The 15646-nt window shown below is 38.0% G+C and overlaps 1 protein-coding gene across 1 annotated transcript; it reads right to left on the bottom strand.

The window, feature by feature from the left end:
- Positions 1-3025: 3025 nt before the first annotated feature.
- Positions 3026-14348, bottom strand: MCUR1 (mitochondrial calcium uniporter regulator 1). Its single transcript, XM_015854692.2, has 9 exons — positions 14066-14348; positions 13760-13873; positions 12568-12671; positions 11073-11174; positions 10065-10106; positions 8312-8383; positions 5908-5961; positions 5400-5514; positions 3026-4460 (listed from the first exon to the last, which is right to left on the bottom strand). Exons 1-9 carry the CDS (start codon positions 14229-14231, stop codon positions 4405-4407), a joined length of 825 nt encoding a protein of 274 aa, XP_015710178.1. The 5' UTR covers positions 14232-14348; the 3' UTR covers positions 3026-4404.
- Between the last annotated feature and the right edge of the window lie 1298 nt (positions 14349-15646).

The raw sequence follows: 15646 nt of genomic DNA, 5'->3' as shown, positions 1-15646 counted from the left end.
TCTTCATAGGGGAGGTGCATTTCTGAAAGCCATAATGTAAAACATTATCAAAATCATCAGCCACTCTCTGGATCTGATTGTGTTAGGCAATCAGAAAGTGGATCTTCTGCAGCAGCCTTTGTACTTGTTCACTTCCTGCATCTCTGGGAGAACTCCGTAAACACGTAACAACTAGTTCACTTTTGCCACAGGAAAATAGACCTTGAGAAAGACATCAACGGTAGCGATGCAAATTACTCTGGAAAAAATCACAGAAGTGGCATATTGAAGAGTTTCCTGTTCATGGAGTAACATGCACTGCCAACAGTACTACGTAAGAGGACTGTGTTATTTCTAACAATGGAGAAGGAACAGAGCATGATGGAAATTAAAACATAAACAATGAGTTCTACCTTTCACACAGAAACTTACTCTCCCTCCCTTCCCATCCTTACTGAGAAAACTGCTACTCACTCCATTGCTTCTTAGAGAGACTTCAGACAGGCTTCAGAGCCCCATACACAAGCTTGATTTGATCAAATTCAATTGCCTGCTATAAGCAAGTCATTATTATATTCACATACCATGCAACTCTGTTTAAAGTTCTTAAAGAACACATGCAGCAGAAATACACCCTTATTTAATCTCAATAAGGCATCAAGTCTATTCACAAGAAGACTTGAATCAAGCTGATATAATCCAGAGTACAATGGAGCACATAATGAACTTTTAAGAGTTTGACAGGGCGCATACGTTAACAGCGCAAGGACGTACGGCATTTGAAATATTACAGCACATTCATGTGCGTAACTACAGGGATAAACCTTGGCCCAAGACTGGTATTTGCCTCAATACTTTATTATCTGTTTCCAGTATTTTGATACTGACTAGGCATCCTTCCAAGAAAACTGGAATTTTCTCCTTCTTTGAATAGACAGCATTCAAGAGAATGCTATGCAAACACTGGCATCTTCCATCTAGGATCTTTATCTAGTTATAGATTTTCATGTTATGGATTATTCGTATTACAGGCTACAGCAAATTGTTCTGACCTAGGATTTAAGTGTAAAATAAAGCATCAACACCACAGATCTAAAAAACACAGGAATGAGGTTTAAATAGTAATAATAATAAACCACATGTTTTAAGCCAAAGGAAGCAAAAGTAGCAGAGCCTCCATCTCCAAGAGCATATGCACTTGTTTATGCTGAAAACAAACCCCAACATTCCCAGCATAGCTGATTGCAAACAAGCTTTCTGTTTATGGGAGAAAGCATATTAACTGCTCATACAGTAAGTTTTATTCTTAGGCTAACAAAGAAACAAACCAAAAGAACCTATAAATTCAAGAGAGGTAGCTAGAGAAATAATGGAAACAAACCAAACCCCACAGAACACTACAGTAAGACTAATCACTAAAGGCAGAATTTCTGCATACAGCTTTTATCAATATATTAAAACATCCAAAAAGGTAACTCTCTGGTTTCTTTATTCTTTGAAATTCACATGGTGGGTTTGTAGAATTCTTTCCAGAGTTAGTATCAAGATCAGAATAAGATATTCTACGTGATTCCTGGAAACTCAGTGGGAGATGGAAAGGCAAGTTTTGCTCATGCCTTGCAACGAGTAGTTCAAAGGAGTTAGTCACAGGAATTTAGCTAACTGCAGATATAGCAGGGGAAAAAAAAGGAGAGTTTCCCCATATAGGGTCTATAGATGGCAGTAAGAAAAAAAAACCAAAGAAAAGTCTCTTATTTTTTTCATTGAACTGGTATGATTCAAAATACCCAGAAGGCAAAAGCATATTTCCACCAAAGTCAATAGGTACTAACAGTGACCACACGGAGGTAGGATTTCATCTTCTTTAAGAAGATCCTAGTTAAGCCTTATTCTAGTAGTGAATATCCACTTAAAAAGGAATTGTGATAAATATGCAAAACGTTTGTGCGCAGACTGAAAAATGAAGCAGACTTCACACCTACATTAAAAATAAACCCCCATTTGGCAATTTGTATTTTTAAAAATAACTTCAGTTTTCTGGGAAGCAAATGATCCAATCAACATCTCCAAGAGAGAAAGGGCTCAACAGCATGTGATTTCACAGTAATAGCTGCTAGTAACAGCTTAGTAGGAGTGAACACTTGAGCTAAGGCCAGCGAGAAGGATGGCACACTGACAGATTTTTACTGCAAGCAAGGGGTAAAACAAGGCAGACAAGCCGCTAGATTCCATATATTCTCACAAGCATCTTACAAATAGAATTTTTAAGAGCTTTAGATCTCTATTTGTCCTACAAAAAAGAAAAGGGGAAGGCAAAGCTTTCAGATTAAAAGTTTTCAGTAGATAGAACCTCCAGTCTTTGCTCTCAACAGAAGGATGAGCTCCTCTTGAAAGCAATTCAGAGGCAGTGCTCAGCTTTAGCTGCATCCTCTATTCTCACACACTAAGTTAAAGAGAGGTGAGAGATCTTACATTTCTTAATTTTTATCAGTTATCACTTACACCTCCCCTACCCCCCTACCCGCCAGTCAGGAAATAAACAAATACATTTCTTAACCATGGGAGAGCTGCTTCAAGCTTTCACAGCTTAAGTGGTTTTATTGTATAACAGCCTATTTTTTCACTTGCATCTTTTGAAAAAGCCCCACAAATTGCCTTGCAAACTGAAGGTCAAAATCTGAAGTCAAGAGAACTGGAAAGTATTTCTATACATCTTGAATTGCTTTTGATGCTAAACATTACACAGCATAGTGCAGGTCTTATGCTAAGAAAGTGGGGAGGAATTTAGGTCTCCTAGTTATGAATCCAGTGACAATCAACTTCTGTTTTCCAAGATATTTAGCAGTATCCTGATGTATTTGCTTCTCATGTGTACCAAAATATTTTTAATTTTCTTGTGCTTGACTTAAATCTCTCCATATATTTTGAAGTGCAAATTCTACCTATTAGGAATGCCAATAAATGTGACACCTTAGATTTACCTTAAAGCAACTACACTACATTCAGATTAGCTGAAAAAGTTGTTCTTATAATGAAAACATCATAGTTCTATGAAATATATGAAATTCTTTATTTCAAGTTCGCATCACTTTGCATTGGCAACCACCAAAAACATTAAATAGCTTTTATGACACAGACACAAGCTTTACTTTAATTAAACAAAGCCAAGATTGTCCTCTAACATCATCTATTACCAGTGCATAGGTCATTCTCTTTTCCTAAGAAGCAAGAAGACAATATTTCCCTTAAATGAAGGAACACAGATGACTGTTACTAAAGCTGTTACTTCCTGAAGGGAAGAATGATGGATGTATTTACCTGCATACACAGGATGCTTCCATTTGTAGCTTTCAGTTGCATTGTGCTAGTTCACAAGGGCTTGCTCAGATTGAGTTTAAATATCCTCCATTACTACTTTCATCATTATATATAATATATATAATCACTATCCAAGTTCCACATTAGAAGTACCAGTAGGATTTTTTTTTTTTAATAAGACAAGAAAACAAACAGAAGACAGACAATATTGCAGTTCCATCATGAATGATGCTGCTTCATAACCACCCACTAAAAAAAAAATATCTTTCCTTTCCAGAAACACCAATTTCTTTCCAACAAGGAAGCAGCACCAGAGACAGCTTGTATAATTTAGCCATGTAATAAAACTAATGTATTTTACAGCATTTCAAACTCCCAGTTACAGTGGTTAAGTTAAAAATCAGCACATGGAATGAGTATTAGAAACTGATGTATAAAAAGGTGAGTTAGTAAAAAAATCTACAGATATATTAAAAGCAAAACTAGCAGCAAACACTGCTACCACTACACAGTATTCATAAAAGATGATTGATTCAATGGTCATCTGAGAAAGAAGCTGATGACTGTACTGTTATAAAAATGGCAAGACGTATCCGATCATAGCAACTGTATGATCAAGTGTTAGAAGGAGAGAAGCAAGCATGATTCAGTTAACACAAATCCTACTTAAACCAGAGTGCTTCCAAGCCACAAAACATTTACTATCACTTTTATACTAATAATCACAATTCCAGTCCAATGCAAGTGACTCTGGTAAGCACATCTGAACAGACAACAGGACGTAATTCCCAGTGCATGCAGCCCCATACAATTGGTATGAATGTCAGTCTTTGCTTATATGGCACTTTACAACAGCAAGGCATATTGCAGTTCAGAATGAAGAAAAATAACACCAATGCTTTTACCATGCTTTGATCAGAGGTAAGTTGCAATAAGGCATGACATACGTAGTTTGTTTTGAGGCACATCTTTGGTTACATTCTCAATATAGTCTTCTTCAGAAAAAAAAATAAATAAAACATTCAAGACTTGGTTGAAATTCAAGCGAAGACATTTTTTCTTTTTCAGAAAACAATACAGTAGAAGTCCCTGTAAAGTGATGCTTTATTACATCCACAAACGATAAAATCCCAGTGCTACAGTAAGGCATGTAAATACTGAACCTGAAAGAGAATAAAAGTGGAGAAGACAGATAATGAATCATTAGCTCTTGGAGTATATCTTCAGAAACCTAAGTACACATACTATTACGCTGCTAGAGATATAATCACCACTTCTTTCCCATATAAGAAAGTAAGCTTTTTAATTGACAAAACACAACCAATTTCAAGGCAGATTTTAAAAAGTTGCCTTTTATTTTTCAGTAATGGTTCTCTGTAAAGCATATCCCTACAGTACAGTACTACAGATGTGATTGAACTAGTGACAAAACCTGCTGTGAAACAATAATCAAGAAGTCCAAATTAGAAGAATAACTTCTCCTGAAATCCTGTTCACTTTAATAGTGCTACATACTTAGATAACTTCAATATTTTGATATTTTTCTACAAGAGCAATTACCTATTTGTTCCTAATGCACGTGCCTGAAAAGTATTTGAAGAATTTGATAATGAACACTCAGAAAAACAGAAGCGTTCAATTTTGTAGATAGAGCTCCATCAGACAGATAAATGCAGGCTGCTTTTATAAATTAAGATGGGCAGAGATGAAGCTTTTTACTCTTACTGACAGCCAGTAGATTTCTCACAAATATTACTGCAACACAAAGAATGGGAAGAGCATACAGGTATAGTCCCTATCAAATACAGCTGCAAATTAGAGAAAACTGTCTCAGGTAATAATCATAGAATGATAGAATTACCCAGCTTGGAAAAGACCTTGAAGATCATCAAGTTCAACTGCAGCCTAACCATAGTACCCTAACTCTAACAGCCCTCTGCTAAATCATATCCCTGAGCACCACAGTAATAATGCTGCTGATATTGACCATGACTATTTAAAGTACTCATATTTTCTTTGAACTGGGGCCTTCGTGAATACAGTAAATGGACAACTTGTAAAAACATTGTTCAATTTAACAGGTTCACCACCAGATGTCTTACCTGCTAAGTACTTAATATTATCAAGTTTGTGAGTTTCCAGCATTGTTTTCAGATCAGCAACTTCTGTGTCTATTTTCCTGTCAGTTTGGGTCAGAGCTCGATCTTGCTGTGCATGCTAGAAAACAAAACAAATGTATCATTTGAACAGTTCCATGTTTATTTAGAAATGGTACCCACTCCTCTGAACTGTACTTCCATCTCCTCCTTAAATGTATGTTAATGAAGTAATTTGCACTCAAAGAAAACAAGTTTTTTCCTAGCTTATCATACCTAAGGGGCTGAACTCTATTATTTTCATTACATGTTCACTCTTTTATTCTGTAGACACTTCATTTATCTGCACCACTATGGAAATACACAGAAAAATAACAACTTTCAGTGACATTTTGTACACTGAAGCGTGTTTAAGCACATGAGCAGCTTCAAAAAAGAACGCCAGCTCTATAACACAAGTGTTAAAAAAAAAAAAAAAAGCTTTTTTTTTAATAACAAACTACCAAGTTCTTACCAATTCCACTATTTCTGTCCTCATTTCGAGTAGTTTTCTTTCATTAAGTGAATACTGGAAGGGAAAAACAAACAGCACACAGATAAATATGGTATTGTCTTTAAGCCTTTTCCCAAATGCTTAAAGCATGTTTCCTTTTCTGTTCTTTGCTTTCTGCAAAACTGAATCCGAACAACCATCTTGCCTGACAACACTTGAAATATAGTATTGCAAGGTGACCGCTGTCACCTGGAAAGTTGAATTTAGACAAGTGTTCAGCACACACTGGAACAACTATTTGCACTAAAAAGCAGCAATCTGACGGCAGATTTGCACTTCTGCCAAAGAGCTGTGACTCTGAAGAGTAAATGGGACAGATAACCAACTCACAGAGCACACAAATGCCAAGGAGACTTTCTTTACACACTTTCTTCAGTAAGGGGAGTAGTTTTTAAGTTATTGTAGCAAACTCAGCTACCAAAGATGTTTCACCTGCATACCAGGCATTCTCTATTCAAGATTTTGAAATAGCCAGAACGGTACTTGAGGGACACCACTGAAAATGCTGTATTTGGTAAACATGGAGCATTTGCATGTCATGTTAAGTCTCTGGTTCAGAAACACTGGAAAGACAAATACCGTAAGTCAAAAGTCCTGGCTTACTTATAAGCAATAGTAATTTGGATTCGGGGAAAGGTAAATCCAGATTTAAGAAGCATTCCTTTAGGGTAGATACCTTTCTGTCTCATGAACAGGCATTATTTAACATGTGTAATGCTTCCTATCCACTACTGGAGCAATTCAATTACTCCTAAGACAGCTGCTAAGCCATCAGTCTACAGTGCAGAGTATTAAGGTCATCAGGCTCCCATCTCAGAATCCTCAGTCACACAGCGATAACCTCATCCACTGACATTCCCATGTGGAAAGTTGCTTTGTTTTTTCCTCCTTCCAGTCTAGAGACTTATTCCACTTTGATATTAAACACATTAATCTACATAAATGCCTCAGCATTAAAAAACTCTCTCTAAATATCCAGAACACTATTCAAGCTTTTAACAGACCTAAAGATCCAATTAGAAAACAGCACAAGGCTATCAAATGTAGCATTTCATTTAAAATAAACAATGTAATACGTAGATTGAAACAGTTTCTGCTTAACTTTGTATAGACGTTGTTAGATAGATGTTTTCTGAATAAGTTATATTCCGCAAGCTTCTTTGCTGATGTCTGCATTTATTCAAGTCTGCCTTGTGGTTAGAACCCTAAACTTAGCTTTAAGAAAGTGAAATACATCTTTTGTTACAGAAGACCAAGACACGTCTGTAATAACATGAGTGCATAACAAGAGGAAAGGCCAGGTTAATCCCACCCTGAAATTAAAGAGGGAAATTTCCCCTTAAGTCCATGGTTTTTTGCAAAGCAAAATTTAGTCCTGCCAGATGCAAGAGCACACGAATCTAAGTGACAATTTGTTCCATGCTTCAAGATTTTCAGCTCAATCTGTATTACACAGATATAAATCAGGGAATAAGCTGCTGTGCATTAGGTAATGAAGACTTCTCCAGGAAACGTGAAATTGAATGAACTTATTAAAAGATAAAGCATTTAGAGTTTGAAGCATTAGAAATGGCTGACAGGACTGGCAAATTAAGATAATTTCCTTCAGCACTTAAAACACACACAACAAAATGACTTTTATCCAACAGTTCTTACTGTCGAGATTGCAAGTAAATATTACTGCTTCATTACCATCCTGTGATAAAAGGGCGGAGTTAAAAACAAAATTAGCAGTAAAATGTCACTAAAAGATCTGTCTATTTCGATGATGCAATTCAAGTTCCTAAAAGCAACTCCAAAAAGATCTAAAACCAAATTTCTATTTAGAGTGCTCCATCTCATGTAAAAATACCCCATCTTCTAATTTTTCCATTTATGTTAATCTAATTAAAAAGCTGTCAATGCAGTTCTGCCAGACATTTCAAAGTCAAAAACAATCAGAATTGGTACCAGATACAATAAAAATTAATCACAACTATTTTCACAACAGATATTGCCAGACAAACTAGCCACACTGAATTCTCTTGCTTTAACATTGTCAGTAATGGCACGATATTCAAATGATTATGCTTAATTCTATAGATAAATAGAGCTATGCTAATAATACAGAAAATCTCAATGCAGCTAGTCAGAATATTTAACTGTAGTACATTAATACTGATATGGAAACTATATCAAAAGAGACAGACACACGCACAACAAAACACAGTACCTTGTACCATAGCTGCGTAAGGATGAGTACTTTGGATTAATAGCATCTTGAAAAGGAATAATACTACAGATTAATACTGAACTGATGTTCTTAGTCAAATTTGGAGATTATTCAATGTTCAGATGTTTCTAGAAGAAAGCAACCAGAACTTACCAATTCTTTTACTCTGCTCTTCTCTAGGTTTAGGTTTAGTTTGTTATCTGCACGAACTTTGGTAATTTCATCCTTATGGGAATACAAATGATAAAGCAGTGAACAAGAACTTCTGTTTAATTGTAAGCAAAAAAAAAGTCAGACACAAATATTGTGCCTCTTTTTAATTAGAGAGGAACTGGATTCTTAAGGCACAATATGCATAAATTTCCTAAGTACAAGAGTTCCTGTCTTCCCAGTTGTTTTCTGCAGGATGAGTTCATTCCCACTGGAACAAATAAACCAACAACTACTTTGACACTGGAACACACAAAGCAAGAGTTCATTAAGATCCCAACCTTCTATAAATTCTGGGAATGCTTCATGAGCCCACGACTCACTACTTTTAGATCTCCTTGCCTATGCACACTTGTAAACTGGACTTCTATGAAGGAATCTTGATATGCAAGATAGCATTAAAAACAGTTTCCAACTTTAAAAGGAAATCTGTTTCTAAAGACTCCATCTAGGCCCTCAGAAAAGAACTATCAACAACTAAGAAGACAGAAAATGTTTATTATTTTTAAAGACATAACATTTAAAACTACCATTACGGATTTTGCTTTATGGATAGTCCTTTGCAATCCCTACTTTTCTTAGCGACAGCTGCTATTTTATATTAACTTCCCAGCGGGAATTCTAGACAGATGACACTTTGTCATGACAAACCGCTGATCAGATGAATGTGTGGGAGAATCAAGAGATTGATGATGTTCTGGGATATTCTGCGGTTAAAAACAAGTAAACATCTCTCAAGTAGACAAACGTCATCTAGACAAGACTTCATTAAGTTAGTACAAATAATAAATGACACTCAAATTCTATGCTAGGATTTTTGAACTTCAACTGTGTTGTAATTAGATGTCGTTACAGCCCAATGTTACAATTTAATGAAAACCCTGAAATATTTTGAAGCCTTTACAACATTGTGTCATTCTGTCCTTTAGAAGAAAAAACATGAGCAAATGTAATTATTACAATTATCATTTTATCTTCACGGTAACAAGTGAAATTTAATGACATCTAAATTAAAAGATGACTCAGATCCTTCATGTCCTACCAGTGAATATGCTAACACTTTTATATGCAAGTAAAACAATACAATAAATTACAAGAGAAAAATCAGGTGCTGAATGTATTTTAGAAACGGTATTCTGAAAGCCAGTGTGCATGAAGCGCTACATAACAAAGCAGTTTCCAATCCTAATCATTCTTGCAATAATTTCTACCTGCGTAAAAGCCACACATTCATTTAAGTAACCTGTTTCGAAACAGTCTTGATGAGAGAAAGGTATTTTGACTGTTACTCAGGAGAGGTAAACTACAAAGAGCAGAAACACAGCACTGATTATTAGACCTAAGAAGAATCTGCAGATCATTAACAAGCGAGTTTCCTCCAAAACTTATTTTTTCTTGCTAAGGTTATTTGCTAACAAACAAGTGGGACCAAACATACTGGTCCCAAACTTACTAAGTCTTTTAAAAGCTATTTTGAGTTCTGACCAGTTAAATTTTAATTCAGTATTTATTCAATTTACAGTTCTGTTGCGATAAATTAAATGTGTGAAACTGACTTCGTTGCAGCCCATTCTGTCCCATCAATTTCAATTACAACAAGCAAACACAACCTTTACAGCAAAATCACAACAGCAACATTTTTTTTAAGCAAATAAGACAGGTGGTAATTCTTGATTATATTGGTATAGTATCTTACCATGACTTGCTTCTTTATCTGCTGGAGTTCGAGTTTTATTTTCTGGGAGAGCAGAAAAAGATGCACACTTTAGTATTGTACACGAAAACCAACAATCTATACATGCTAACCAACTTGTATGATGAGTAGCAATGGCTATAATCCATACTGTGAAAGGAAGGTGTCAGTTTCAGCTGGGATGGAATTGTTTTTCTTCAGAGTGCTCGGTATGACGCTATGTTTTATTTCTAGGAGAAAAAACAATGCTGATAACACACTGGTATTTACAGGTGCCTGCTAAGCAGTGGTAGTACAGATGCAAGGCCACCTGCAGCAAAGGGCCCAAAGAGCTGGGAGGGAACAGAATTAAGACAGTTGAATTAAACTGACCAAAGGGATATTCCATACCATATGATATAAAGCAAAAGGACTGTCAAAGGGAGTTGAAGTTCTTCTCTCTTTCTCTTCCATTGCTTGGGAGGCTAGCTGGACATCAGTCAGGGGGTGATGAACATTCATTTGTGCACTGCTTGTTTTATCTATTACACAGACATAACTACTTTCCTTTTCCCTATTTTAGTAAACAATTTTATCTCTATGCATGGGTTCTATTTTATTAATATTTTTTTAATTCTCTCCCACATCCCACTGGGAAGGGGGGCAGAATGAGTGGATGATGGTGCAATGCTCAGCCACCTGCCAGGTTAAACCACAGCAGAAGGCAGAATGAACATGGTTTAATTTCATTTATATCCTCAGTATGTGTGTAGACAGATCCACCTGTACACATGTGTACTCAGCACTGCACATTTCCTGACAGCCTATTTTCCCAGCTTCTATCTGAATGGAGGGACATCAACAGCCTTTGGGTCAGCAAATCCTCCCAGCTTTATATCACCTGTGAACTTGCTGAGGGTGCATTCTGCCCCTTTGTGAGATTATTAAGTTGGTGTTAACCTATACAAAATACTTTTTTACATCCTTAATGAAAATGACAAAGTACCACAAGACCAAGATACTGCTTTTTACCTCATTTTCTGAACGAAGTGCTGAAAACTCACTTTTTTCCAATATAATCATGTCCTTTTTCAATCCACCAATATGGGACATTACTTGTTGAAGAGCAATCTCCTTTAAAAGATAGAAGACAAGCCTCAGAACATGTAACTACTGCCATGGATACCTCCTTTCTTATTCCCTAATGTGTTCAGTTTACTTTCATTCTCTCCCCTATTCACTAAACTCATTAAAAGGATTTCTTCCATTTTCCATCTCTTTCACATTTCTGTACATATACAACACATGCATGCATTTTTTAAGGCTTTTATCTTTTACATATCCAAATATGGCCTAATGGCAATAACTACGTTTATAGTTTTCCAGTTTCTCTTCCAGTTCCTCATTCTCTTTTGGTCACACAAAGACTGTAACAAAGCACAGGTTTATCATGTTACTCAGAGTTCAGGTCAATACACACCTCCTGAGCATGCCATAGAAGCATGTATAGTTGATCTTTAATGAAAGAAATTCACCTGAGGGTCATATGTAGCACAGCCTCAAAAAAAGGAGAATAAGGAATATCTACTTTCATTTCAGAAATCTAAGAACGTGAGGAGGTACAGATGCCAACAGCTGCTTATTGTCAGATGCGTCTAAAAACATAAAATGGCAATATTGAACAGTCTCATGTCCACTTGCTTACATGGATCTGCCTATGTATGACTTGACAAAGGGCTTCCTCCCAAAAACAAAACAGCGAATTCAGTTCAAGTCTATGCAATTTTCTGGTAACCAGATTGGATCTCTAGATGTTCAGAATTATCAGTCTATTTTCAAGCAAGTTTTCTTCAGTTCCTCTCACTGATTTCTATGTACATATTTATGTGGGTGGACCTAAGAGTATACCTTGAACAACATATGCATCAAAGGAAACAGACAACTTACAATATCAGCACCCAAAACATAATGTTCCTATGCGTTATAAGTATACACAACTACACTAACCACACATTAAAAGCGCTGCAAAGAAGTTTAGCTCGATTCTAATGCAATATAAATGTCACTATGACAGAAATATCAATTTAAAACCAGACTACATAACAGAACGGTAAATTACAGGAGGAAATCTTTCATGTTGTTGCAGTTAAGCTAGAGAAGAAAGTAAGGTAGGAGCTGTTACTGGTTAAACCCATGCACAGATTATCTCCCATGACCATGTAAAAGCCTTTTCAGCTATTCTATTCAGGTTACAGTAAAGCTAGGAAGAAACAAAGAAACAAACACTTATTCATGAACATTGTACCAGATCATAGTTCCTAAGTTTCAAGTTTCAAGGTCCATCACAACACTCTGATAAGTGATAGGTTCAAGACAAAACTCAATAGCCAGTAGATATACATGGATAGCTGTTCATTTTCAAATTCTTAAACACTGTCTACCAGTCAGTAATACAGCAATGTGCACTTCATTAGCAGACATACTAGATTTCAACTGACTTTAACCTTTCCGCCTTCTTTGAGCTAACCTGCTGTACTTTGGTCACCATGTCCTTGTAAATCATATCCAGGTTGGTGTTCACGATTTTCACAAATGCAGATACGATCACCTCTGACTGCTGAGTAGTGAATCCTAAGCAAAACAAAATACAACAACATTCACAGAATCACAGAATTGCTCAGGTTCGAAAAAACCTCCAGGATCAAGTCCAACCATGACCTAACCATACTACCCTAACCATACTAACAGCCCTTTGCTAAGTCATGCCCCTGAGTACCACATCCAAACAGTTTTTAATCACGACCAGGGATGGTGGCTCAACCACCTCCCTGGAGAGCTTATTCCAGTGCTTAACAACCCTTTCTGTAAAGAAGTGTTTCCTGGTATCCAACCTAAACTTACCCTGGAGCAACTTGAGGCCATTTCCCATTCAGAGACCTACATAAATAGAAGCTGGCGAAGACTAACAAGTTCTAATATTCATAACAAAGCTTTTTAAAAAAGCAGTCAGTTATGAAAGGTAATAATGCACATTCCCCTCCATCCAGCACTAGCAGAGCACAACCAGGCAGTACAACCAAGTTCTTCCACCCCAAAATTATGCCTGTAACTTAGACAGTTGTTTCTGTAGTAGAGCGCTATTACAATATCAGCGAGATAAACGTTGGAAGTTTTTTCTAAAAGCATTATGGAATGCTATCTCTCATGTGGTTATTTTTATGAGTAAGAACCCTGACATTCAAGAGCAGATATCTACTTTTAGCATACTGTAAGTTGTACCACAGAAGATATGCAAATCTCAGCAATTCCCAACAGAGAATAGCTTTGATTTTAGGCCTGCAAGCTTCTGAGTCCCTATAAAAATACACTTTGAATTCTGTACACGGTGAGCTACTGTAAAACACAGTTTCAAATACATATCCAGTGATTTAAGCTATCACAAAGCAATTCCACTGTATGGTCCTTCCTCTTAATGTTACTGAGGTAGCGAAGGTACTTCATCATGAACCCAGAAGGATCTCTTCCCTTATGTTTTAGGGTATGAGAAGGTATATTTTACATGGCATTTTACACTCCATCCCAAGAGCTGCATTTCATATAGCAGACCACGTACAGTCGCATTGCAACACAGCTGCATACTGCTGCGTTTTAATTAACCAAACTCAGCAAGCCAAGAAACCACCCATGATCCAACCCAAGGAACGCGTGTAGCAAATTACCATTTTGTTCCAGTAGGCAAACCAGAGCATGAGTGTCAAAAAATAGCTTCCTATTTCCCAGCAAGGAAACACCGCCCTTGCTTTCTAAAAACGAAGACACAGAGTTGCTCACACCTGAGAAAGAGAAGCGGAACGTTGTCACATCAGAATGAAACAACAAGAAATCAACACATGAGCTCTCCAGGAGTTTCGTTACAACAGAGAAATGCACACCTTTACCTCAGCAGCCGGCAACAACACACATACATACACATACATACATACACACACCCCATACACACACAACCCCCCTCTCCCCGCTCTCACCACTCTCCCCGCAGCGTCGGGCCCGACCCACTCGCTTCGCCCACCCCGGGCAGGCGCTGAGGCCGCGTCTTGCGGGGCAGGGGGCCGTGAGGCGGTGACGCGAGGTGGAGGCGGGCGGGAGGCTGCCATGAGGCCGCATCGCTCTTAGCGCCTGCCTCACGGCCATGCCGCCCGCTCACAGCGGCAAGCCAAGAACAGGAACCACCGGCACTACCGGAAAGCCATAGCTAAGCATGGGCTGCCTCAGCACCTCCCTTCCGCCGCGGGCACCGACACGCTTCCGCCTCCGGAGTGAGGGCTGTGCCGAGACGTTCGTCCTGTGTCACGCCTCTAAATCAATGCACACAGCTTGGAAAGCAAATAGGAAAAGCTGAAAGCTGCTGTGCTGCTTGAAAACCGTGATAAAGTTGTTGAGAAGTGGGACCATGTGAACCTAGTGAGGTTTAACAAGTGCAAGGTGTTGTACTTGGGCCAGGGCATTTCCAGGTTTTTATGTAGACTGGGCAAAGAACCCCTTGAGATCAGCCTTGTGGAGAGGGACTTGGGGGTCCTGGTAGATGAGAAGCTGAACATGAGCCAACAGTGTGTGCTTGTAGCCCAGATATATCCTGGTCTGCATTAGGAGTGGCTAGCAGGGAGAGGGAGGTGACTGTCCCCCTCTACTCAGCTCTTGTGAGACCCCCATCTGCAGTACTGGTCTGGGGCCCCCAGCACAAGAAAGATGTAGAGCTCTTGGTGCAGGTCCAGAGGAGGGCCACTAAGATGATCAGAGGGCAGGAGCACCTCTCCTATGAAAAAAGGTTGAAGGAACTGGGTTTGTTTAGCTTGGAGAAGAGATGGCTCTGGGGAGACCTCATTGTGGCCTGCCAGTACTTGAAGAAAGCATATAAATGGGGGGGAATAACTGTTTACAAAGGTGGATAGTGATAGGATAAGGGGGAATGGTTTTAAACGAAGACGGGAGATTCAGGTTAGATATTAGGAGAAGGTTTTTCACACAGAGGGTGAGGTTATTTTAAAAGGACTGAAAGGGGCACCACAGCGTGAGAGGGACATCATAGGATCATAGAGTAGCAGACAATGTCCAAAGGGGAGTTCCAAAGGAGCCATGTTTTGGACTTGATGATCTTTATGGGTTCTTTCCAATTCAGCATATTCTACTGTTGTGTAAATACGAGAAATACATGCTTAATTTTACACAGGTTGAGTCTTGAAATTTAGATCCCTGCATGCAAATAGTGTTTACTAATCTATGTAGTTACATCCACCCTTAGGTTCTAGCAGTGAAATTCACTAAGAATCATTAAGATGTGTGGAATTAAAATTCAGAGTAACAGAAGTGGAGTAGCAGTACTGATGAATTTATGTTCACCGCAGTCACTATGTATGAACAAGATTGGTAAGGGGAGTGAAGAAGGTTCAACTGAGATTGGAAAGGGAATCTTTTTTCCCTCTGTAAAGAGAATGGGAATGGAATAGTCGGCAGAGAAAAAGACTCACAGAAAGACTAATGAACTGAAAGGAGGACAGGTGCAGTTCAAAATAGAAACAAATAGTCCTGTTACTTTCTCCAAATATTTT

The sequence above is a fragment of the Coturnix japonica genome, chromosome 2 (genome assembly GCF_001577835.2).
Source record: "Coturnix japonica isolate 7356 chromosome 2, Coturnix japonica 2.1, whole genome shotgun sequence".
NCBI lineage: Eukaryota > Metazoa > Chordata > Aves > Galliformes > Phasianidae > Coturnix > Coturnix japonica.
This window is presented reverse-complemented; position numbering and strand designations above follow the sequence as displayed.

Excerpts from the sequence above, each read along its gene's own strand:
- MCUR1 (XM_015854692.2), bottom strand. The coding sequence starts at position 14,231 with ATGGCCGTGAGGCAGGCGCTAAGAGCGATGCGGCCTCATGGCAGCCTC. Across the intron at positions 13,874-14,065 it reads CCGACGCTGCGGGGAGAGTG|GTGTGAGCAACTCTGTGTCT; the intron begins GTGAGAGCGGGG and ends TCTCTTTCTCAG. Across the intron at positions 10,107-11,072 it reads CACTTCGTTCAGAAAATGAG|AAAATAAAACTCGAACTCCA; the intron begins GTAAAAAGCAGT and ends CTGCTCTCCCAG.